Here is a 24,837-nt window from a genome sequence, read left to right on the forward strand (position 1 = left end):
TTGGAAAAAAAGGATTCCTATCTGAATAAAGTTGTTTAGAAGATGCACAGTGACCTAAAAGCAAAATCTATCATTAGATTTAAAAATCTTTTTAAAAATTAGATTATTTCATTATCTAGACTATGAAGCATCTCTACGGGCTCAAGAACTAATGGTATTGATCAAATCTTAACAAGACAAAAACAAAAAAAAAAACAAAAACAGATTACACTAGTGAGGCACAAATTACTTGGGAGTTACTTTTTTCCCCAAGATATTCCTTGGTGTTTCTCAAACTCCCTCTAACATCACGGTATTTTTGCAAGAACCCTGAGACTGTGTAAAGCAAGACACAGGTGTACTTCGCAGTAGGGGTGAAAGCGTAAAAACCACCTGTCTAGCCCCGTCTCGCCCCTTGTACTTGCTACCGCAGGGAGGTGAACAGAATGAACTGTGCAGGGTACGCCCGGGTACTGATGGGAAGGAGGGCTGCCAGTACTTACTGTGAGAAGTTCTCATGAATTGAGTTCAGTAGGCTGATCTGAGGAGGAAAGGAATAAAAAAAAAAAGGAAGACCTATAAGCAAAAGGAGGTAAGAGCCTGCTATGTGCCCATCACTGTGGAAGTCCCCGGATATAGAGAAAAACAGAACTCAATGCCCCTCCTCAAGAAGTGTCCTCTAGGAAGACAGAGATTGATCTGGTTTGGTTGACAACAGTCCAGAAAGGGGACGCTAATTACACAGGCCTCCATCTGGGGCCAGGTCAAAGATGCACCCGTGATATGGTTCTTACTGAGGGGTAATCAGTGTGGGTTGGCCCAGTGATGAAATGGAAACAGATTCTGCCGACCTGGAGGTGAGGGGTGGGCAGGACTAGTATCACCAGATGCAAGGACCTTCACCGTCATTTCCCATTCTGTCTCCGTCATAGTCATACAAAGCGGGTGCAACGCCCTCTTTACAGAAAAACCCCTAAACTTGTCCAACTTGAAAGCGCATACAGTCGCCACTGCACTGTGCTGCTCCTGTAAAGACCGCATTGTTTCTTCTCTTCTTCCTTCAACTACAGCTGCACACCCTGCCGGCCTGCTCCAGTCATCTGCTGCTGGACGGGAGGGAGCCCGGAGTCATGAGTGTATTTACGCCGAGCACTGGAGTGATGCGGAGGGCGGCGTCAGTGTCTGGGGCAGCCTCTTCACTCTTGGCGAACGGTGATGACGAAATAGCTAGTTTCCCCGCGTCAACTGGAATAAGCCCACCATCCCCATTTTATTTAGCTACTTCCTCCCTTCCTTTAAAACTCAAACATAACTTTTGCCAAGCCGGGCCCCCCTTCGTGTGAGCCTCTTGTGTTTGTTTCTAGATGTCATTTCTCATAGGGCACCAGTTCCACGCAGGCTCAGGTGCGCGCGCAACGTTAGCTCCGAGGTGCCCCTTTCACTCTAACTTTGTGACCCAGCACGGGGCGCACAGCAGGCTCTCCTTCCACTTATGCTGACGGCCTCCTGCTCAGTTTGTCTGACCTTCCAGGGGTCAATAGCCCTGGTCTTGGATCATCTGATTAAGTTATTTTCTTTTCATACAGGTTCTTACCTCTTTTTCCAAATACACCTTTTTATCATCCAGGGTATTATACAAAGTGAAGAACTGCTTGGTTTCTTTGTGCACTGCTGAAACTGTAAATGCAAAGAAATCGACACACGAATAAGAAAATGGATCAGAACACTCCTAAGCACCCCCTGCCCCAGGAAGCCCGCCCACAGGAGCCCAGTGTGCTCAGGTGTCTGTGCGGAAGCCCCAGTGCACACCAGCCTGTGCAGAGCTGCCAAGGGCTGGCAGGAGCCGGCCTCTTGTGACTGGCCCAACTGGGATGAGGGGCTAGACAAACCTGGCAGCACCTGGGACAGGCAGCTTTCTCAGGTAAGGTGTCCTGGGTCAGGCAGGGGGAAGTGGCAAGGATGAGGAAACCCATGCCACCTCTTCCTGTCATGTGGCTTCCCTTCCTTCCCACATCACTCACAAGAAGGACCCACAACGTGCTGCTCCTTTTTGTAATCCCTATGCTTAGTAGGGGCCTATACAGCAGGGCCCCCCAAAATATCTACAGGATGAATGACATGCCTAACCCAGGGCAGCATATGTACCTGGTAAGAATGAATATTCTTCCCATTTCTGTGCATATAACTAGGGGGGAAAGGTCTTATTTACCAGGCTCCCAGCACCCCTTCCTGTAACATGACTCTGCACCTCTGTCCGCCTCATGTTCTTCACTCTTCCCTACAGAATGACTTAGGAGGAAAGCACCAAATTCCAGGACTGGGTCTGGGCCGTATTCACCAGGGGACGAGGTCAATGGGAGGAAGGGTTCTGGCCCCAGCTCATCCTCCTGCTTTGTGGCTGGGTGCTTGGGTGGCCCCCACGTGTCTCTGGGCCCATGTGCCATGTGCCTTCCTCATTGCTCTGAGTTCTCTTTAGCAATCCATGACCTGGACTGACAATCAGGCTTTGGGCCTAACCTGAGCCCTCCGACGTAGCTGGAACCAAAGTTCCGGACGTTTAATGGCGATCAGGCACTGGCCAGATGACAGTGGGGTCTGTCTCCCCAGGGGCTCTTGCTCCTTGAACACAGGTTCCCTCTGGAGCAGCACAAGTCGGGGGAGGGGAGAGAGGCCGAGCAGGCCGTGGGCACTGGTGGTTTCCTTGGGTGACTGCCACTAACACTTAACCCTGAATCTTTAAGCAAACTGGCCAACTTTTAATTTTATCACCAGTGATAGCTGTGTCCTCCTACAGCAGGGTGGGGACTGGCGATGCTGTCCTACACGTTTGGTAACAGAAATAAATAACCCGATACAAGTGTTCTGAGGCAACAGTTAAAAACGTTCCCAATATCGAAATGTCTAATTTGTAACAAAATCGCTACATGAACTACTCAGCATAAAATATGATTCTTGCTCAGAACTTCAGAACAGTGGATGTCAAGCCTGGCCAAAACATGGAACAGTCTGGGGAGTTTTAAAATCTCATGACCAATGAAATGAGATTTTCTGGAGGTGGGGTCTGGTGATTACAACACATAGCCAAGGCTGAAAATCACTGCCATAAACAAACCAATCAACCTTTAGTTTTGTTGCTCAGGAATGTGCCTGTCACCCTTCCTCTATCCAGATCAAGGACTGGGTTGGGGCTGTAGATATTTGACAATAATAATAATGAAAATGATATAGATATTTTGGTAAAACTCCTTGAAACTTTCTTTGATATAAAAATGTGCTATCAAAAGGACTTGAATATGTGTCAAATTTTACTCTGAAATACACAGATGCAAGGTATTGTTGATTATTATTACTGTTAAAAGCTGGAAAGTAGGGGCACCCAGGTAGCTCAGCAGGTTAAGCCTCTGCCTTTGGCTTGGGTCATGGTCTCAGGGTCCTAAGATCGAGCCCCGCATCGGGCTCTCTGCTCAGCAGGGAGCCTGTTCCCCCCCCCCCCCTGCCTACTTGTGATCTCTGTCAAATAAATAAAATCTTAAAAAAAAAATTTTGGAAAGCAGGCAGGGATACAGAATTATGGGGAAAGATTGAACTTAAGGTAGAAACTATTTTCTGCTGAGAAGCTGCCACTGTTGATACCTGGCTCAGACCACCTGAACCAAGCTCAAGGCTGTATATAACATCAGGATAGGGACAGACATGAAGTGAAGCATGACTCGAACCTGAGTAAGGACACTGCTCTGGCCTGAACCAGGAAGGATGTTCAAGAGGCCGAGAGCCCAAGGCAAAACCTGAGGGGGATTCTAGAAGAAGGGATGGAGTCTGTCAAGTGAGAATTGTAGGGCAGTGGCATTCTGGACTTGGGGTACAGCTCACAGGCCAAAAGGCAGATGTCCTCACGAGATGGGTGAGACACTGAGGGACAGCCGGGGAAGCTGGCCTGACTGATGCAGGACACTGATCAGTATCATGAGGACCTGAAGATCCTCTAATGATTATGGAGAGCTACTCCATGTTAGCGCTTTTAAAGCAAGAGTATAAAGTGATCAAATTTCTGTTTGGGAAAGACTTCTCAGACAAGAGTGCAGACTCCGGGCAGTGATGAGAAGGTGGCTACAGCAACAGTCCAGAAGAAAGGACTTGACCATTACGTGGAGACAGAACCAGAAGAGCAGCGAGAGCCACAGAAGACTAAGGGAATGGGGGTGCTAGACAGTGATCCCTGTGACCAGAAGGAGAAACAGGGTAGGGAAGCTGAATTCAGTTTTGTATATGCTGGGTCTGAAGAGTTGGGAAGGGGTCCCAGGTACAGGTAATGAGAGGAGTCAAGGTCTAAGCTGTGTGTCAAAGTGCATGGTGTGTGGAGGGGTGGTATGTGGACTGGGGAAGCCAGAATGTGGGCGTGGAGAAGGAAAGGCGGGCTCCAGGCAGGCTGCTCAGACTGGGGAGGTTCTGGAGATAAGAAGGAGAAATGTTTTCTTCAGGTGGCCCACAGAGCTCCTGAAGACTGGCCAGCAGAGAGAGAGGGAACATGACAGGGGGTGAGGGACTCAGACCAGCTAACGGTCAATGAGCTGAGCTCTGACACAAGTAAGAACAGTTACAACAGTGGCAGTGGGAACAGAGTGGCAGTGACAACTCCGAGGGTCACTCTGAACCTGACAGGACCAGCTCACTGATTCTAGCTGAGGGAGACCCAGTCCGGATTACTGGGTGAACATAGGCCGTCAAAGTCAGGACCACATGGGCAAGAAGGTTCACCTAGAAGAATAGTGACCAAGGACTGATCCAGAGGCCTATATCATGGACTGCTCATGTCCTGGGTAAGGCTGGAAAGCGGACAGGGAGCTCAGTGGCCAAACAGCTAACCAGGAAGAGGGTGGGTTTAAAACGTCAAGCTAGGAGCTCAGTGAGCTCTATCTGGCCACAGAGAGGGCGGCAGAGTGTCCCAGGGCTGCCCCTGGAATTAAGAGTCACTTATCAGTGGGCTCTGCAGAATGAGGGCCCAGGGGGCCTGATGGTGGCAGGTGGTGGTTCTCACTGACTGCCACGATGCACACCCTAGCCCGCGCACATGGGACAGAACTCTTGCCCCCCGTGCCTCCCAGGCTCAATGTGGAGTGATGCACGCCCTAGCCCACGCATGTAGGACAGAACCCTTGCCCCTGTGCCTCCCAGGCCCAGTGTGCAGCATGACTGTGTTCACTGCACCTACTCTGACGGTAGAGTTCAATGAATCTCTTCTGATACTGTATTAACTCAGCTCGGCTGGGGACTTCGTCAATCTTGCGGTGCAAAATCGCTATTTCTCGATTTCTTCGAGCCTAAAAGCAAAAGGAAGGGGGAGATAGTGCTATTTGGTAAAAGGTCTTACATGTTCTCTGGGGAGCCAAAATATTGCCCCACCTCCTTCTGAGCATAACCGCACACCCCACCCCAAAATCTGCAATTGGCTTGAGGACCGCATCTCAGACGGCCCCTCCTCCCACTTTGCAACACAGGGAGAAGGTATGTGTGTGTGTGTGTGTGGCTATGAACAAGAACCAGAGAAGGCAGCAAATGAATGGTGAGGTATGGAAGAGTCAGAGTGGGAAGGGCTTCTGTGGACAGCCCTCAGCCATCCCTCCAGGCCGCAGAGGACTCGAGCAGCTGACTCCGCCATCAGCAGGTGGGGAACAGGAATGAAAAGGCAGGCCTCCCAGGTGACGGAGAATGGACACCACCCTGCTACCTCCATATAAATTCCAAATTCCTTAGCCTACTGAAACGCTTGAACAACTTACTCCTACGGTGTGTTCCTCCTACTTCTGCCCTACCATGGACTGTGTGGTACTGCAGGCAAACTGGCCACTGATGGCACCTGGGGAGGCAGAGCGGTGCGGCGTGGCTGGGCTCTCACACCGTCCCCTTTCTTCTGTGCCACCTCATCTCCCTTGCCGGCCTCCCTGCTCACAACAGCACGTGGGAGTCTCTAAGTACCGGGGAAATGCAAGCCTCCCGGAGAGAAACCCACCAAACCCAGAGCAGGGTCTCTGTGGGTCTGGTCAGAGGGGAAAATGTGCTTGTCCTGTTGGCCAAGGCTCCCCTGTCCCTGGGGGCTCAGGCTCGGACTCCTGCATTGCGTCTGTTTGTTTCAGGAATCTTACTGCTTTTACTGCCATCTGTAGCCTTTCCTTTTCTACTGGCTCCTTCTCACCAACATTTAAATAGGCTAACGTCCCTCACCCCTCAAAAGCCTTTCTATTTGGTTGAGTGCCCAACTTTTAAGAGACGCAAACAGATCTCAGTAACACTCCTACACACACACACAGACACACATACCCTTGAACCCTGTTCTTTTTTTAATGCTTTTTCTCAGTGAATAATACAAGTACCTACCTGAGTCAGAAATTCAAGCACCAGCTTCTCAATCTCTCCTGTGCCAGTTCATGTCTGCCTGGGCCCATGGCCCCCACTCTGGCTCAGGCCCTCAGGAGGCTTATGGTTTTCCTGTAGCTTCCCTCTATCAAGTCTGAAGCTGCCCACGATAGGCAATTTGCATAACAACTCCCTTGTACTTGCATGGATAGGGATATCTCTTGGTTCTCAAATAGCCAGCCAGCTCCCGGAAGATGGGCCATCCCTTTTCTATTCCTGGCGCCTAACACAGCACTGAATATACATACAGGAAACACAGAGTCACAAAGTCTTCAAGCTATATACTTTCCAGGCTCCATTTAATTCTGTTCCTTTAAAGATTAGCAGCATCCCTGTATCAAGGACAAATCTGAGGTACTGAATTTAACCAAACAGCTGAGCAAAGGAAGCAAGAGCCAGAGATAGGAGAGAGGGGCTTACAAGCCCCTGCAGCTGTTTGACTGTTCCCGCCGGAGCCTGGCTTTCTCTTCCCCAAGAACAGGGAGAAGGCCCACGGCAAAGAACAACAAGGGTTAACTCCGGGCTGCCAAGCTTCTGTGAGTCAGATTCTGGCAGTGCCAGGGAATTGTGCAATGAAATTATGACTCTATGTGACTTCAGCTTTGGAACCAACTCTAAAACCTACTTCCCTCATATTTGATGGCTTTCTCACAAACCTCCAAGTTTATCAAATAAGACCGCTAAAATGGGCACATGATTTTAGAGGAAAAGTACTAGACAAGAGCATCGGAACCTGAAGGCTGGCTTTGGCACTTACCAGCTGCTTGACTTTGGACAGTACTTAACTGATTGGAGTCTATCTCCTCGTATAGAAAATGAAGCTAATACCTACTCCCCATGCAGGGATCGTGGTCAAATCCATTGAGATGACCGCGAAAGTAACAAACCAATGTGAGGCATTACTGTCAACATCTTAAACCACGCAGTTCCCCTCCAGACTGAAGACTGGCAAATAGCAGCCTTCGTACCCATTGTTCTTAGACACTGAGATGTTTTTGTTCTCTCCAGGATACCCAGGCAGGTGTACTTGTTTTTCTGCTCTTGCTTTTACTTACCTGTAGCAAACGGATCTTGTAAAGTTTCTCTTTCTCCATGTTATATCGTCTGTCCAGGTCTTCCTAAAAATTGGAAAACGACACAATTATCTAAAAGCAGGAAGCATTCGGGGCGTCTGGGTGGCTCAGTGGGTTAAAGCCTCTGCCTTCAGCTCAGGTCATGTGAGCCCCACATCGGGCTCTCTGCTTGCCAGGGAGCCTGCTTCCTCCTCTCTCTGACTGCCTCTCTGCCTTCCTGTAATCTCTATCTGTGAAATAAATAAATAAATAAATAAAAGCAGGCAGCTTTCAATCTTCGATAAATCATTTTCAAACTGAATTTTATTTTGATCACATCTTTCCATTCCAAGGCCCCAAATTTCTTTTCTCAAATGGCCAAGTTTAGGGTCTGGGTCCCGTGTCCTGTGAATCCCTTGAAAATCTTTCAACCTCACCTTATAACAGTTCTTCCTTTTTCTGGGGTCTAGCGCTCTTAAGTGAAGTATCCTCCAAATTTATGTGCCTCCCCCCCTCCAAAACTATGATGATAAGAAGATAATTATTAAGGAACCTGTTGTTCGAAGTCGCCGTGTTTATAGTGATACTGGTTTGCTTTCTTTGTTTCTACTTAGAGCTCTACTGTCCAACGTGATAGATGCTAGGTGTGTGTGGCTATTTAAATTTACATTGAATGAAATTTAAAAATATTCAGTTTCTCAACTGCAACAGCTGCATGTCAAGGGCTCCGTAGCACAAGGAGCTGGTGGCTGTCGTACTGAACAGCGCAGATACAGAACACTGCCCTTGCTGCAGAAAGTTCTTTTTTTTTTTTAAAGATTTTATTTATTTATTTGACAGAGAGAGATCACAAGTAGGCAGAGAGGCAGGTAGAGAGAGAAGGAGGAGGAAGCAGGCTCCCTGCTGAGCAGAGAGCCCGATGCGGGACTCGATCCCAGAACCTCAAGACCATGACCCGAGCTGAAGGCAGCGGCTTAACCCACTGAGCCACCCAGGCGCCCAGAAAGTTCTTTTGGACAGCACTGAAGCACAAGAGAGGAACTAGCTTGTGCTGAGCCTAGTGAGGTAAGAGACACGGTGACGTGGTTTGTTGCACCAAAGCAAGCGACAAACAGCATCAGAGGGAGCTTCTCCCCAGCACACGTGTGTACACGTGCAAGCACCCCCCCCACACACACACTCTGTCTCCTCCACAGGGCTTGGCGGCACCCAAACCCCACGCGGCTGTACTACAGGACTCCTGAAGCTCAGTCTGAGGCCACGAGGGGAAGAGGTGAACATTATAGGAGGCAAACCTTTAGAGGCTTTCCTGCTTTGCTCTTCTTCCTCCTTTCCTTGTTTTCTTTCTCCTGGATGTTTATGGGAGTGTGGGGAGCATGGGTTTAACTCAGAACAGGGGTCAGCAAACTTGCCGTTGAGCTAAGCCTCACTGCCTATTTTTGTAGATAAAGTTTTACAGGAACATAACCATGTCCTTTCATTTGCATACTGACTATGGCTGCTAGAGTGGGCTGGCACACCACACTGAAAGTATTTCCTATTTGGCTCTTTACAGTTTGCTGACCTTGAACGTAGTATGGTAGAGAGTTTTTCCCCGTGCATCACCTCTACCCCTCAGAGCCTATGTGTTGTGACAAGCCTGTATGGCCAAGTCACGAGCCTCTCCTTCTCAGCCGAGATGCCAGAGCAGACACAGATGCCTGGGACAGGCACAGAGTTGTGGGAGAAACCCCACCAGAACGGCAGTCTTCAGGGCCATCCCTGCAGAGACCCCGCTTCTGTCCGAGGGGCTACGAGCGTACAATGGGGCAAGCCCTCGAGACCCCGCCTGTGAGGCGGTGTCCTAGAGAAGACAAGTCGGCAGGAGAAGCTGTCAGGGGAGGGTACAGTGCTGGCCACTGCGCCGGAGGAAGACGGTAGGCGGGCACTTACACTATGAGTCATCACGGGAGTTAGGCCACCACGTGGCTCTCCAGCAGAGAGGCTCTGAAACAAAGAAAAGGAACACACACTTTCCTGAGTAAGGGAAATGGGACGGAAGCTGTGGGTCTGTGCTGCAGGAAGCAGTCGGGGCGGGCATGGGGGACAGTTCACTGACCGTCTTCAGGCCCCAGATTTTAAATTGTCCCTAAATGGGTGTCACACCCGAACAAGGTAAATGGCAACTGTCTTTGAATGGGATAATCCTTCTAACAAGATGGGACTGCCAAGAAGAAAAACAGGATCCTGAAAGTCTGATTTGTACAAACTCAGAGGCTGACTGGGCTGATGACTTGAGCCCTAAAGGTTCAGAGTTTTAGAAACAACTGGAAAGGCCATCTGGGTGTTGACGGTCCCAGGACACCACTGCACTGCATGGCCAGACTCTACTATTCCTCCGTGCCAGGCCCGTCCCAGCAGCATGGAGGCAACTCCAAGACACACGTGCTGCACAGCCAGGGGCATGGTCCCCGAGCGGTAGGGCATGCAGATGGGTGCCGGCCGGCTTGGACACAGCCAGGGGCACGGTCCCTGAGCTCAGGGCACACAGATGGGTGCTGGTTGGCTTGGACCAGTCCCATCCCCTCCCTGAGCCTTGAGCTGCCCAAGCTAGTTCTAAAGAGAGAGTGCGGTTAAGGGGGGTCAGAGACCAGGTCCAGCTCATGCATCCTCAGCGTAGAGGGCCTCAGAGAATGAGCCGGGAATGAACTGTGAGAAGGGAAAACACAAACAGCAATCCCTAAAATCTTATTTGGTGAGAGAAACACTTTTCTTTCTGGCCTGTGTTTTAACTTAACTTTTAAAGATTTTATTTATTTATTTGAGAGAGAGAGACAGTGAGAGAGAGCATGAGCGAGGAGAAGGTCAGAGAGCGAAGCAGACTCCCCATGGAGCTGGGAGCCTGATGTGGGACTCGATCCCGGGACTCTAGGATCACGCCCTGAGCCAGAGGCTGTCGTCCAACCAACTGAGCCACCCAGGCGTCCCTTAACTTAACTTTTAATGGAAATTCACACTAGCTCCTTGGAGGACCAAGGCCTCTGTCCTGAGAGCACTGGTCAGATATGTTCCATATGCCCAGCAATGTTCAGTGCTGTTGGGGCTCTGATATTACCTCTAGTTCCTTGCTTACTGTGCTCGCTGCGGCAGCACATATAGTTCCTTGCTTACTGCTGCCTTTTAGGAGTGGGGCCTGTCGCTAGGGAGGAGTGGAGGATGGAATGAATAAAGCAGGAAAACACTTAGAGGACGTGCTGCATGGGCAACAGCGGGTTTCTAGAAATACCCTTCCCTAAATGGAAGGAGAGGCCAGACCTGTCATTCGGTTAGTCCTGTCTGGAGCTGCTGCTGAGCACACCCACTGCTGCCTTTTACCCACCAGCAGAGGAGAAAGGGCAGCCACGGAAATCTAAGATAATCCTGTGAGGAAAACAGTTGAGAAGTGTGCGTGCAGAGGGCCGGGAAGCGGGCTGGTCCTTCTCAGCATCAGACTCACTGCTGGAGTCCTCCAGAAATCCTTCCGCTGGTAAGTCATAGCAGCACCTAACAGGTCCTCCGGAGCCTGCATTTACCTTTTCATCTCCTCCCGGCACTCTCTCAGCTTTCAAGTTTTCAATTTCCTGCTGCAGCCGTGTCATCTCTTCCTTTAAAAGGGAAATAAACATCGACAGAACTCAGAGTGCTAGTAAATGGACTTGGGCACACACCGCCCCACCACCAGACCGCCAGGGGCAAGGGCTTCTCCAGTGACCCACAGACAACCAACGCTGACGGGACAGCCCTGGGTCACATGAGGCTATTCTTTCACACTTCATGAGACTTTTAAATAGATACTTGGTCGTGAGTTAATGTTTGTAGACCGTGTTTGTGAGACTGTGCTCTCAGTCTGGGCTTTGGCACACCCAGGTACTAATCTCACTCACTTCCGGTACCATGGGGAGCACCCACTGTCGCACCCTGTTCCTCTTACTCAACTGACAGAACTGCTCCGGGAATCGGCTTTTCCGATGGCACCTGAGTAGGACGCCACAAGAGGACAAGGGGAAGTAAGGTGACACATTTCACAAGAGTCTGGTTCAAGGTCTGCTGACATCAAGCAACACTTACTCGACAATGTGCTTTAAACTCTTGTTCCTGACTTTTCAGATTTTCATTCATGGCTACAAGTGCTCTCAAGTTCTGCAGGAGACTGAAAAAGGAAGACCAAACAATGACATACAGAAAGCTGTTGTGATTTTCTGAATCACAACTAAAACCAAGCCCCCAGCTAAAAAGGGACTCCCTTCTTTATTTCCCTTGTCTCTTGCAAGAGCTTCCAATGGGCTCTCCACAAACAATAATTTAACTGACCACCATTTAACTGACATTATTACTCATTTATACACCCAAGTCCATCAGGCCACGTCCAAATAAATATCATAGAATGTAAAAATAAAATGTCAACTGCAGAGACAACAGTGAGTTTAAGAGCCCTGGGTCTCCTTGCTACCAATTACTCAGCAGTACTCAGAGCATAGACAGCATCACAACCTGTTTCTAATTTCCAGGAAAAGGAAACAAGTTGCTTAAGGTCATTAAAAGAATTAATTTGAAAATAAAAATACAAGTATCTGACAGGACTTGCTCCATATCATGAGAGAAGGGACTCTAATTACCAAGCCAAGTAATCTGTGGGTCCTTCTTCGCTAAAAGTGTCCTTCAAACCTGGGACTGCTCAGTCTGGGCTGGAAGTTTTTAGGATTTACAGTATCACTCGAGTGACACTTAGGGAGCATGGACCAACTAACTGCTTTGGAGCTAAGAAGGTCAAATATAAGTGTGTCTTACATGTAATTTAAATTGTTAAAGACAATTAATTTAAAATAAACAAAAACAAAAACAAAAACAAAAACAAAAAACACAAAACACTGCACCTTTAATACCAAGGAGGCAGGGCTGAAATGTCACCGGTAAAAAACACCAACCTGGTAGCAAGGGCTGACTCCAAGGAGGAGGAATGGGTGGCTGGCGCATGGGGGTGGGAGGAGGACTTTCACCAATGTCTTTTTGCTCTGTGAATGTATTATTTGGTTCTTAAAAACAAAAACCCCCCAAAAAGCAAAATCAAGAACGTGCTGCATTGGCTCTCAGGCGGAATCAGGTGAAGGAGGTGGCAGATTCCATGTGGCCCTGTATGTCAGCAGGTGCCTGAGCAATGGCGAGTTGCCACATTCTCGATCAGGTGTGTGAAAGGAAATGACTGACTCGGGGCTGGAGGCAGTGACCCTGGGCTCCTTAGCCCTGTGCTCAAAGCAAACCACCCGGCTCTGCCAGACTTACTTTCTTTAGGGAGGAAACATACACAGGCAGAAATCTCTCACCTGGGGTCTGCTTTGGATTCTATCTTCTCCAGGGCTGCCTGCTCTTTATCCAGTTTCTCACTGTGACGCTTCAGCTGTGAGACACAGAGAGGGAGGGTGGGGGAGAGAGAGAGACATAGAGAGGAGGTGCTGCTGCTAGGGACTGGGGAGGACCGAAGAGTAAGTGAGTCCTCCCTCCCCCGGCTCACATCTGCGCCCCACGTCCGGCAGCTGGCCCGGGCCTCCGGACTTGGCTGCACGCTGAGAAAACAGGTAGACGAGGGAAACAGGATGGGGGTGGGGAGCACAAAAGGGAAGGTCAACACTGGACCCTTTTAGACACATTCTGATGGTCCAAGAACCCTAGCAATAGCTGTGAACCTTGGCAATAGCTGTAAACCACAGCAGCAGACGGGTGGGAAGCCGAAAGCAATGTGGACAGCAGGGGCCCTTTGGCAGGTCAGGAGGAAGGGGGAATAAGAAGAGGCTACGAGCGACAGACCTGGTTGAAGTGCCATGCATGGCTATTAGCAGGGGAAGGGTTAAGTCCATCTTCTTGAATAACTTCACTTTCTTTTTCTGAGTCAAATGGTGAGGATTTTAAAAAAGAAATTTTAAAGAAACTCGTATTTCCATTTATAAGGTGTACTGTTATAACATGGAATGCTAAGCTGTTAAGAAAAGGTAAGAATAAAGCAGCTTTTTAAGGATGATCTCTACGATCTACTGTTAGCTGGAAGAAAACAATGTACAAAAAAACTGATGCCCTGTCTTTCCAGTGTGTAGGAGGGAATGCATACCCTGCATATAGACATGTATGAAAGGATATACGTGTTCCTTGTATGTGCCTGAAATATTTCTGACTCTTAAGAGACTGGTTCCCCTCTGGAGAGGGTAACTATATGGTTGGGTTACAGCGCTACAACCTTTGTGCTTTTTGAATTTTGAACTGTGTGAATTGTGTTACCTACTCAAAAAACAAACAAATAAACAAGCAAAAAACAAGTTAAAAAATGTTCCAACGGTACTAGCTGAAAACAGAAGAGCACAAGGTGCGATCAGCCCTTCTTGCCTCCAGCCCTAAAAAACCCAGATGACTACGCTCAAACAAGGGAGCAGGTACCTCAGGGCCAAGAAGGTGGCTGACAGAGAAGCAGGGCCTCGGAGGCCTCTGTGTGGGATCAGCAGACATGGGAAGAGTGGTCTGCAGGGCTGGGATCACAGCAGGAGCAGCTGGGCTAACCGGAGACGCCGGCTCCTCTAACGTCCAGCTGGAGCTCAAGCCCCAGAGGCAGGCAGGATCCCGGAACTGGCGAGACCGGGTGAAAGGTGGAGTGTCCAGACGCCATGTACCACTTACTACTGGCTGATCTCACCCAACAGGAGAACCCACCCTTCTAGAATAATCACACAAAGCCGGCTGCATACAATGGGTACAGAATCCACACAGTTGGTAATGGGAGGTTTCAGAATCAAAGATAAGCATGCCACCAAGAACTATCAAATTCATGTGCAGAAAGATAAAACCATAAATGAGAAAGATAAAATGGAACAAATGAATTTTGATCTGACGAAAGTTTATAGATCAAGAAAAACCTTAGATACAATTAATGCGCTTAGAGAAATGGGAGAGAATATTGCATATACTACAAAGAATCAACCTTACACACAGGAAATTAAAGTCGTGACTGCTGAAATTAAAAAGCGGACAGGCTCAAGGCAGGCGGCCTGCCGAAGCAAGGGCGCACAGCCTCCCTGCAGCTGTCAAGTCTTGCCATCTGTCCTTGACCTTCCCTGCCCTGCTCCACTTTACTCAATCCGCTGGAAAGACAGGTCTTCCCTGTTTTTCGGTGTTGCCAGATTATCCTGGGAAGGCAGGTGTCACCAAGAAGGTGAAACCAGCGCACCAGGAGGAGAAAGGGGTCAGAGTACTTGTGTGGGCCAACCCTTGACTGAAACAGATAAGGAGGCTGAAGCCCAAAGGTGAAGTTCACCACTTACCCAGATAAGAAGGCCTTATCTGGTCTTCAGTATTCTGACCAGGCAGGCTTCTCCAGAAGTTGCTGAGGGCTCAGTTTGGTACAGATCCCATTTCCAAGATGGGACTCGGGGTGAGTGCCCTACTACACAGTGAGTGAGCCCTCGGAGAGACAGGGCCAGACAGCCAGTGCTGGAGTCTGGCAGCCTCTGCACGGCCTCAGTGCCCCATCTGCAGCACAAGGATGGTAATAGCGTTGCCAGCGTGGTTATGGAGAGTCAGGGGACCAGTACAAGGCAGGTGCCTGGAGCACACCAGCACACACTGAGGTCGGCTACTATGATTATTTGAGGATAAGAACACCAGCTCCTATTATCGACTTAAATCACATCCCTACCCTTCTAGCACATGAAAGGAGCTCAACAAATATCTGATTTAGTAGTGTTCAGTACAAAGAAAACGACTTCAGAGCCACTTAGGATTTATATCCTAAGGCATGTTAAGTGTCCTAGGAAACTGATATCAAGATGCTTTGCCTTTAATCTCCCCCAGATGTTTATATAAAGACTGATCCATGACTTGGCAAGCTTCATGCCAGGGACTCTGTGGCATTAACATTTAGATAGCAGCAGGGCTTCCCCCCAGGAGTCTGCCATCCAACTCATAGGAATGCAGTCACAGAACAGCGTAAAGAGAGCTCATCTGTACAAATGCAACACAGGCATCTTTGGAGAGAAGGACAAAGAATTCATTCCAACTCTCATTCTTTTGCCTGCCCTTTTCAAACATTCTGACAATCACCGAAGAGACTAGCCCAAGTCAGAATTACAAAGTTTTGTCAATCTGACAACAAGGCAATGAACTGAGTGTGACACATGGCTACAGAAAAAAGAACTTTAGGCAAATTTCATGTGAAATTTAAAGAAAAGGGGGGGCTGTCTTGGTCTCAGAGAGATCTCTGAAGATCAGTCCTGCTTCCACCTGGTTCAGAAAGTCCTGGGCAGAGCACCCCCTGCATGTGGTTCTTGTAGAGTACAGCTAGGGCCCGAGCACCAAAATAACAGAGGAGAGACCATCAGATCCAGATGAGGACAACTTTCTATGGAGACGCAAGGGACAGAAATATCGAAATTCCCCTCCTGACCCAATGTTTGTTTTCTTGGCCCGGTTTCCTAGGCAATGAGCAGTGGGAGGAAAACAACACTAACACTGACAGGAGATGGCACACTCCAAACCCAGGTGAGAAAACAGGTCATGTGGTTTGAAATACTCCTACCACCCCTCCTCCTCCTCCTCCGACCCTGTCCCCCATCCCACCTAGAAGAAAACCGGCAATTCTGAATAACAAATTACAGCCTCTGCAGTTCTCTCATCTTATAAAAAGAAACCCCCTCATTCTTCAGGAATTCAGGATTTTGGAGCTGTTCTCTAGCCTGCGGCTTGTGGAGGTTAAGAGGAGCGGGGCCCACTTCAAATTCTGAGGCCCGTGCCCCGCCCATCAGCCTGGCCTTCCTCAGGAAGCCCTTCCCCATCCTTATGGCCCATGGCAGTGTCCCCTGCCAAGATTGCTGAGGCTTTTGAACATGGCAGTGTGGGTAAACTGACGGCAGGGGTCATGTGCTACAATGTGCTTATCCTCTGTCCCCAGATGGTCCCTGAGCCCTCAGAGTCCACAAAGGCTGACAATCCAGGGTGTTCCATTAATGATGCAGATCAAAAGCGGTTCTGAAAATCTCACCTCTGTCAGAGTTTGCTTTGTTTCATCGTATCTGGCTTGTAGGCTGGTATGACTTGCCTGCAGCTGGAAAAGAAAGGGAACAGATATCGGCTCTTGTTCAGTCCTCAAAACAGCACAGCTGTGAGGGGATCCCCATCTCACAGAGGGGAAAATGGAAATTCAACAGAGATTTAAACTGAGTGAATGTGGGAATTTTAGAATGGTTGCTGACAACAGATGAAGACAAAATTCATATAGTTAGCACCAACTATATGTCAGGGGACAAACGAGGCATTCTGCATGAATCCTATCACTGAATCCTTACATTTAAAGGGAGAAGACGTTTTTTTTCATTTTACATATGAGGAACTAAAGACTCTGAGGGGTTAAGTTACTGGATGAAAGTTTCACAGCTGCTAACTGATAAAGCCTGCTAACTGATCAAATCCAGATCTAACTTTTCTGTATGGCTATGGAAAAGTAGCCAGTTCACTTACCCACTGTGCCCATTCCCAGAATATAAACTGCATTTCACAACTCAGGATGCTAGCACAGAATATGACTGGCTGGCAAACAATCTGAGATAGATGACAGAATTCAAGACTTCAACACGAAGAGACAGAAGATGAATGACCTTTCCTGTTCAAAGTTACATGATTGTAAACTTACATCAGGAAAATGTCATTTCTCTTTTCCTTACTAAAAGATATATTCTTGTGCTATGAACTTTTAAAAATCTGAAAACATTCATCCAAAGCTCAAAGAGTCTACACATTTCCACTTTTGAAAAGGGGAAGTGGCAGAAAATGAAAACAGACTCTGGCTGTTACCCACGTTCAAATTAGCAAAGATATCCTGTATCTCAATGATTGCTTCAAAGTAACTTGACCCATCCTGAAATGTGTAAGTAACCCATTAAAGAATTATGCTGCCTTCAGGAATCACTAGTCCTAAATCATGCTTCTAGTCTTCATAACTGATGAATGGTTACATTTCCAAAAAGGCCTATCAAGAAGCCAACTCAAGCAGAGAGCAAGAGTGATAAAGGAGGGACGCAGGTAGGCTCTGGCTTCTCCTTTTTCAAGGAAGCCATCTGTGCAATGAGAACTTTCACGGACATGTTTGTGTAATTGGCAGAGAAGAATTATTTCTGGAGAATTTTTCTTTTGAAATACTAGTGACTGAACTCCTGAAGCCCTTTTGTGGCTCCAGGAAGGGGTCCTGGCATTTCCCACCTTCCTGTCCACCTCTCACCCATGCACTCACCCAATCCCCCAGCTAACATTTACCCAGTGCTCTGCTCACATGACGTATTTAGGAGAAGGTGAGGAACATGACCTAGTCCTTACCCGCAAGGATGTGGACAAGTGCACTAGGGATCAGAGTGTGAGAATATCTGGAGAAGAGCCAGGCCTAGAGGAGGTCCCAGGACAGTCTGGCTTATCAGCATGTCTAAGGAAGGCTCCACAACAAAGACTCATGCGAGCTGGATCTTGGCAGGGACGTAGCCTGCTAAGAAGTGAAGACTCATTTCTTCCACTTGATTAATTTAACTTATAAGAGCTCTCTTCATCTGCTCATCTGACCATCTTTTCCCAAACATGGGATGTCTCAGTAGCTTAGCCTACTTTTCATCTTGCTGGAATCCTTCATGATCATCCTGCCCTCATTTTCTTCTTCAAAAATTAACTCCTAGACCCAGCCCCAAATTCAGCAGTAGATTACAATCCCCTTTCTAGATTCCTCTTTCCTTCCTCAATGTCAAGTTTCTGCTCAGCTACCTACTAGCTACATTCTAGTTCTATGCCTCTATAATGCATTCCCCTGTTGGACCATGAGATACTCTTTACTCCTTCTCTTGCTTTGGCCCTTCTTCCATTTCTCTGTTGGGGTAGGACTCTCCCCATGGTTGTCACCAAGGCCATGAGTGCCTCCTGCTTACTTTCCACCTGCATGATCTTGGAACAGGGGTTCCTGGGTTTAAGGAGTTTGGATTCTCTCCTATACTATTGATAAACATACAAACTGGTAGAATGTTTGGTGAATAATTTGATGGTTTTAAGCAAAATAGAAAATGCCTGTATTTTTGACCTAGCAATCCCACTTCCTAAAGTCATTCTTTTTTTTTTTTTTTTATTTGAGAGAGAGAGAGTGTGAGAGAGAGCATGAGCGAGGAGAAGGTCAGAGAGTGAAGCAGACTCCCCATGGAGCTGGGAGCCTGATGTGGGACTCGATCCCGGGACTCCAGGATCACGCCCTGAGCCGAAGGCAGTCGTCCAACCAACTGCGCCACCCAGGCGTCCCCTAAAGTCATTCTTATACAAATACATATTTGCACAAAGATGACAATTTTACAAAAATGTTCATGGTAGTGTAAATTTGCAGTTGGGGGAGAGCCCTGAAACAATCTACATACCTGTGAACAGGGGACAGGTACAGTAAATTATAGTACATATACACTATGTTGCATTATGGGGTCAATTAGAAACAATGAGGTAGATCTATATATTCAAAATTTTGGTTTTTCCATTAGTAAGCTGAGTGATCACAGACAAAACTACCTCATGTCTCTGTTTCTCAGTTTCCTTATTCATAAAAGGAGAACAACAATACCTCCTCCACAAGGATGTTGTGTAAAAAGAATAAGTTAGTTCTTCGTTCATCTCCACAGCCAAGTTTTAGGCCTAGCACAGAGCAGCGCTCAGTGAACACTGTCAATCAATAAAAGCTATTCTTTTTTTTTTTTTTTTTAAGATTTTATTCATTTGACACAGAGAGAGAGAGAGAGATCACAAGTAGGCAGAGAGAGGGGGGAAGCAGGCTCCCCGCCGAGCAGAGAGCCGGATGCGGGACTTGATCCCAGGACCCTGAGATCACGACCCGAGCCAAAGGCAGAGGCTCAACCCACTGAGCCACCCAGGCGCCCAATAAATGCTATTCTTAAGTCTTGTGATGTTCTTCTAGCGCTGGGTTGGCAAATTTTTTCAGTTGGGGCCAGACAGTAAATATTTTAGGCTTTGTGAGCCACATTTGGAAAGGGCCAAGTAGTAAATATTTTATACTTTCTGGGCCATGTGGTCTCTGCTGCAATTACTTAGTTCTGCCCTGGAGCTTGAAAACGGCCACAGAAAATACGTAAAGAAGTTGATGTGCATATATTCCAAGAAAACCTTACTTATAAAAACAGGTGGCAGCTGGATTGGCCCAAGGGCTGTAGGATGTTAATCCCTGTTCTAGAACCGCCATTCTAACATGAATATCTTCACTCCTTCCCTGGTTTCTCCCTTCTTGAAGAGAAGCTTCATATTACTTGAAAGAAATTATAAAAAGAAAACACCAACCTCTTCCAGATGTTTGGTCTTCTGTAGAATCTGCTTATTCAAGGAGATGACTTTGCGACGATGAAGTTGAGAGGTTCCTAATTTTTCTGGACTTTCTTCGGCTGACAGCTCAGACTGCTGTGGGAAACACGGAGGGCAAGCCCAAAGGATTTAGTAAGCCCACCTCAGTCTGCGTAAGAGACCCAGCCCTGCTCACCCTGGGCAGAGCACTACCTGGCAGCCTGTCCAAACCAAGCCAGCTCAGCCATGGGGTCCTATGCAACACCCAGGTCCAGATGCGGGGAGCCAACACAACGATCAAGACCCTTACCAATGGAATCTGCATTCCTGGCAGAGGGAACGGCATGTGCAGAAGCACAGAAACACATAATAATATGGTTATGTGGAGGCAACTGGCACCATCAAAGCAGTAAGTGTCTGGAAGCACTTAAAATGAAAAGCAACAGCCTTGTTTCTCCCCGTCCACGGATCCATTCCCTTTTAACCATTTCTTATTTCTACTCTTTTGGTGTCCACAAATGATAGAGCTGAGGGGATGGAAGCTGCTGATGGGGCAGCAAGACGGGGGGAGGTGGGGGGAGGCGAGGGGAGGCGAGGGAGAAAAAGGGTTGCATGGGTGGCAGGGACCTGCCAGGCCTCGAAGGGAGTCAGGGAGAGATTTCTCGGTGAAGCAGCAACAGCACTAACAAACCACACAGAGGAGGACGGAGCTTGATACGGACTCTGAACACAAACACCAGCCTCAGGATAAACAAATTAAAGGGTTGATCCTGTTGTAATAGGAGTCCTTCCAATACTTCTTGGATGGTCATATAAAGGCTTAAATGAGCTTTATTAAACAAACGCCCATTTCTACCACATTTCCCTTTTCAACTGGAAGTATCCTAGTACCAAACTAAGCACTGACTTTAAGCCCTAGTGCAACAAAACTGTTTGGGTATTCGATTTTTTTCTTGCATGTTTTAACAGTGATCATAAGCCTTGAAAGTCTGGAAAATCTGTCCATGGGGAAAAGAGATGGGAAAGTGAGAGAAGGAGAAATTGGATGGAATAGTCACCATTTATTTTGGTTAAGGATTTCCCTGAATAATTCAGCAGCACTACTAACGGATGATGAGTTTTTGCTACTTAATGGTTCCGGAGGTGGGGAACAACCAGCAGGATGTGGCTGCATAAAACAGTAAGGAACATCACTTTCCATCTCCTAGACTGGTAGGCCATAACAGAAATAGAAAAACTGAGCATTTGGTACTGCAACACACCTTGCCTTGAAAACCAGGACTTCGGAAAATGTCAACTAACATATTCCAGCTTATTAGATCTCTGGAAATTGGAGTTAACATTTAAAAATACATTTGGTCGTATCAAGATATTCACAACCTATAGTATGGGGAGGGAGAATTGTTTCTGAAAATGATTTGAGTATAAAAAAAGAGGGAGGAGGAAGGACCACTTCCTATCGATTTCCAAATCACTTGTCAGAAACAACTATAATGAGCTAATTACATCTCCTTTACTTGATAGTGTCACCCTGAACTATTTTATTAACTTGGCCACTTTTGTCTGCTATATATTTAATAGCTTTTTCTTATAGTTCATTTTCAGATTTGGGTTTTAACATCCAACTCAGATTGCTGGGCACTGATTTCCAGCATGTCTTTGGCATATCCTCACAGCATTTAACGTAACTTGGAGAATTACCCAAGCCTTCCAGCTCATGATTTATTGACATCTGAAAGAGAATTCCATGTTCACTGGAACTACCCCACAGGTTATGTCCCTCTGTTTGATGTCAGGATTATCTTGAATATTTTGACCTCCTCCAACTTGCCTCTGTGGCTCCAGACAGAGCTGTGGGCTGGCAGGATTATCCCCCAGGACTCCCTCTAGTCCATTGGGGCAAGCACATACTCATTCAGTGTTGTTCTGCACCTCTGGCCTGGCTTGATGGTGTCTCCAAGTTTTAGCAGGTCTTCCTGCCAATGAACTGCTTTTATGGCCAGGGTCCTAAGACCATGGAAAGTGTATTTTCCACCCAGTTCTTCTACCTACCTGGCATTCCTACAACATTGTTTTAAAATCAAGGCCTCTGGCTTCGCTGCCAAGAAATGCTTCTTGCAGGAAAACCAGTAGCTATCTTGGTATCTGGAAAGAAGGTTTTGGGGCTGGTTGGCTAGCTCTTTCTTTCTCTTTTTCTCTCTCTCTCACTGTCTTTCTATCTAGACTTAATTTTTAGCCACAGGGTCCCTCAAGAGCCTCATGACAGGGGTCTTTGGGGTCAAAATCTTTTTCATAATACTAAAATGTCATTTTTTCATTCTCATTCTCTCATTATTATACAGTGAAGTTTTCCAGATGTTACATGTCATGTATTAGTGTCATTGCTTTGACATTAATATATAAAGCATTTATTATTATCCTCTGTAAATGAATTAATATGTAAGCTACTGAGACCTCAGTAGTTTTTAAGAGTTCTTAAAGGGTCCTGAAACGAAAATTTTGAGAACCACTACTTTAATCTAAGGGGACTGGCTCACTTGAGAATCATGTATTGGAACCAACCATGCATTGGGGTACTCTTAACTCCAATCAGAAGAGTGGGCCCACCTATCACTTATACAACATTGAGAGAGGAAAGTTCTTTCACTAGATAGGTGATTCAGAGAACTATATGAATAGAGAAAATACACTTAGAGTTCACAGAAAGACCTTGAAGTCACTCTACAAACTTAATCTATCTGTTACGATATGCTCTAAGCAGACATGGGCTTTCAACATCCTTTCTCTCATTGATAGGTAGCAATTCTCATTGCTAAGTGCAATCCCTTACATTTGAATCTGCAAAGCATTAATACACATTAATACCAGAACATTAAATGCCATTTCCATATGTGATATCTCTCTAGCCCAATTAAAATGAATAATATGCACATTACAGGCCCATAGTTCACATGAATTTGTAGGTTCCTCTGTTTGCCTTTGAGTCTAGAGATGGTGCTATGCGAAGCACTTTGTTTAATGGGAAGTTATTTTTCTGCAGATATCATTGTTTATTCTAGAGCTAAACTGAAGAGTCAACCACGTCAGTGGAAAGCTGATAGCTCTACTTTTCAAACATACTTTTTGTTAAGCAATCTAGAGACTGATAAAGGCAGAAACAGGTCTTTAGAGCACCTGGCATCCTGGTCATTGCCAGTCACAGTGAGAAGGGAATTGAAGAAGATGAAGTTGATCTGAAAGGATGAGTCAAAGCTGGACAGATGGAGAACAAGGAGAAGAAACTATAGTAAATTCTTGACAGAAAAAATTTAAATCCTTGGGGCATCTTAACTGATTTCTATGTTAAAAGTGCAGTATCTCTCCAAGAATGCCAATCATCTACAAATAATTCCATTTGTGTTTACACTGGAGGGAGGGCTAAAGAACCAATCTAATTTCATTCAACAATTTCAGATTAAGAACGTGCTTTCAAAACCACAGAGTGGATTAAGATGACTTCTACTGCAGATTCAATGTTTCCTAATAACTGACAGATATTCACAACTTCCACTGTTAGGCGAACGAGATTTAAATGTCACTCGATAATATTAGTCTTGTTCAAAATAGTAAATTCCTAAGAGAACTAAAAAATGATTACTTTAGCTAAAACTATATACTTTTATAATGAAAGAGACCCCTAAGGTTATCTACATATCAACCTTCTTCCTAAAATAGGAATCTCTCCTGTATTACCTCCCTCCCCACACTAAAATATGGTTCCTAAGTTGTCAGCAAGAAAGATCCCTATCTCATGATATAGTTCTCTGTCCGCAACAGATGGACTTCGGTTTCTGGCACCTTGATGAATCTTTCTATTGAAAGCAAATACACAGATAATATAAAATTAATTAATTAATGGATTGATTAATTAATTTAGTGTATGCATGCACACAGGTGGTGCGGGAAGTCCCAGGCAGACTCCTGACCTGAGCTGAAATCGAGTCAGATGCTTAACCAAGTGAGCCACCCAAACATCCCAAAATATTTATTTTTAAAATATTAAAAAAAACCCCTATTAGCTAACAAGAATGTAAGAAAACCTACAAGGCCAAAGAGTTAGTGAAAGTGGAGCTCCAGGAAGGTATATATAACCACTGAGGTTGGCTGTTTTCTTGAAAGTACTTGCCAATACCAGGTGATCTCAAGCAATGATTTTTTATAATTCAGTAACTGCTTTGCATAAATGAATGAAAGAAGAAAAAAAATCTGCAGTGAGATTTCGTAACAGGTCCAGTTCTGTAATCCAAATGCATACACTACCTGGATGGTCAAAAAAACCCACAAGTCAAGACTATGTATGCGATGGACCTGGGCTGGGGTGCCTCCAGATGCTTGCTGGAAATAAAAGCAAACCCCACCCCGGAAGAACAGAAACTCATCTCTAGGCTTCAAAGAATTTCTACAAGTAAATTTTCAGGGCACACGAGCTCACAATCCAAATTTGAAAGCATGTGCATAGTAGGAGCAAAAAGCCAGCAGAGACAGAATCAGACCTTGCAAAGACTCAAATGCATACACGGCCATTCTTCCCTAAGGCAACAGAGGTAAGTGCAATCACTCTTCCAGGTAACAGATTCACCTAAAAGTATCCACAGCTCTTTCATCTCCCCTTTCTGTAAAACATGTCGGTACCCTTCCATCTTGGTTACTACCCTCTAGAAATATGCTAGCTGACAAGGGACCTTTCCAACTCTTCACTGGAGTCTGAGCCCTGAAGATGGGATGGGACTATTCATTCACCCTCTCTGCTTCCATTGGTGAAACGGGATACGTAAACATTTTTTTACTATCCCTGACTCCCACTGATGAAATCCCATGAACCTCGAAGACCCATATTCATGCAACCCTGATGCATCTAAGACGCAGCTCTGGGCTCCACGGCAGGCAATGCAGTGTATCTGCCCAGAAAGCACTGTGCATTTAGGAGGCATGAACAAATCCAGAACTCTTCACTCTTCTCCCCACAAACTACCATCCCGTCAGATGGCAAGCTCACTGAATC

At 46.6% G+C, this 24,837-nt stretch overlaps 1 protein-coding gene across 2 annotated transcripts in view; it reads right to left on the reverse strand.

The window, feature by feature from the left end:
* The window catches only part of CCDC93 (coiled-coil domain containing 93), a 92,828-nt gene that overhangs the window by 15,420 nt on the left and 52,571 nt on the right, over positions 1-24,837 (reverse strand). For both annotated transcript variants that reach the window (XM_044242606.1, XM_044242605.1), the window contains exons 12-21: positions 19,797-19,913; positions 16,477-16,539; positions 12,782-12,855; positions 11,529-11,610; positions 10,994-11,065; positions 9,375-9,428; positions 7,446-7,508; positions 5,189-5,297; positions 1,574-1,656; positions 483-520 (exon numbers count right to left, since the gene is read on the reverse strand). In XM_044242606.1, coding sequence (XP_044098541.1) covers positions 483-520; positions 1,574-1,656; positions 5,189-5,297; positions 7,446-7,508; positions 9,375-9,428; positions 10,994-11,065; positions 11,529-11,610; positions 12,782-12,855; positions 16,477-16,539; positions 19,797-19,913 — 755 coding nt within the window. The remainder of the gene's footprint in view (positions 1-482; positions 521-1,573; positions 1,657-5,188; positions 5,298-7,445; positions 7,509-9,374; positions 9,429-10,993; positions 11,066-11,528; positions 11,611-12,781; positions 12,856-16,476; positions 16,540-19,796; positions 19,914-24,837) is intronic.

Source organism: Neovison vison, chromosome 3 (assembly GCF_020171115.1).
Source record: "Neovison vison isolate M4711 chromosome 3, ASM_NN_V1, whole genome shotgun sequence".
Classification (NCBI taxonomy): Eukaryota; Metazoa; Chordata; class Mammalia; order Carnivora; family Mustelidae; genus Neogale; species Neogale vison.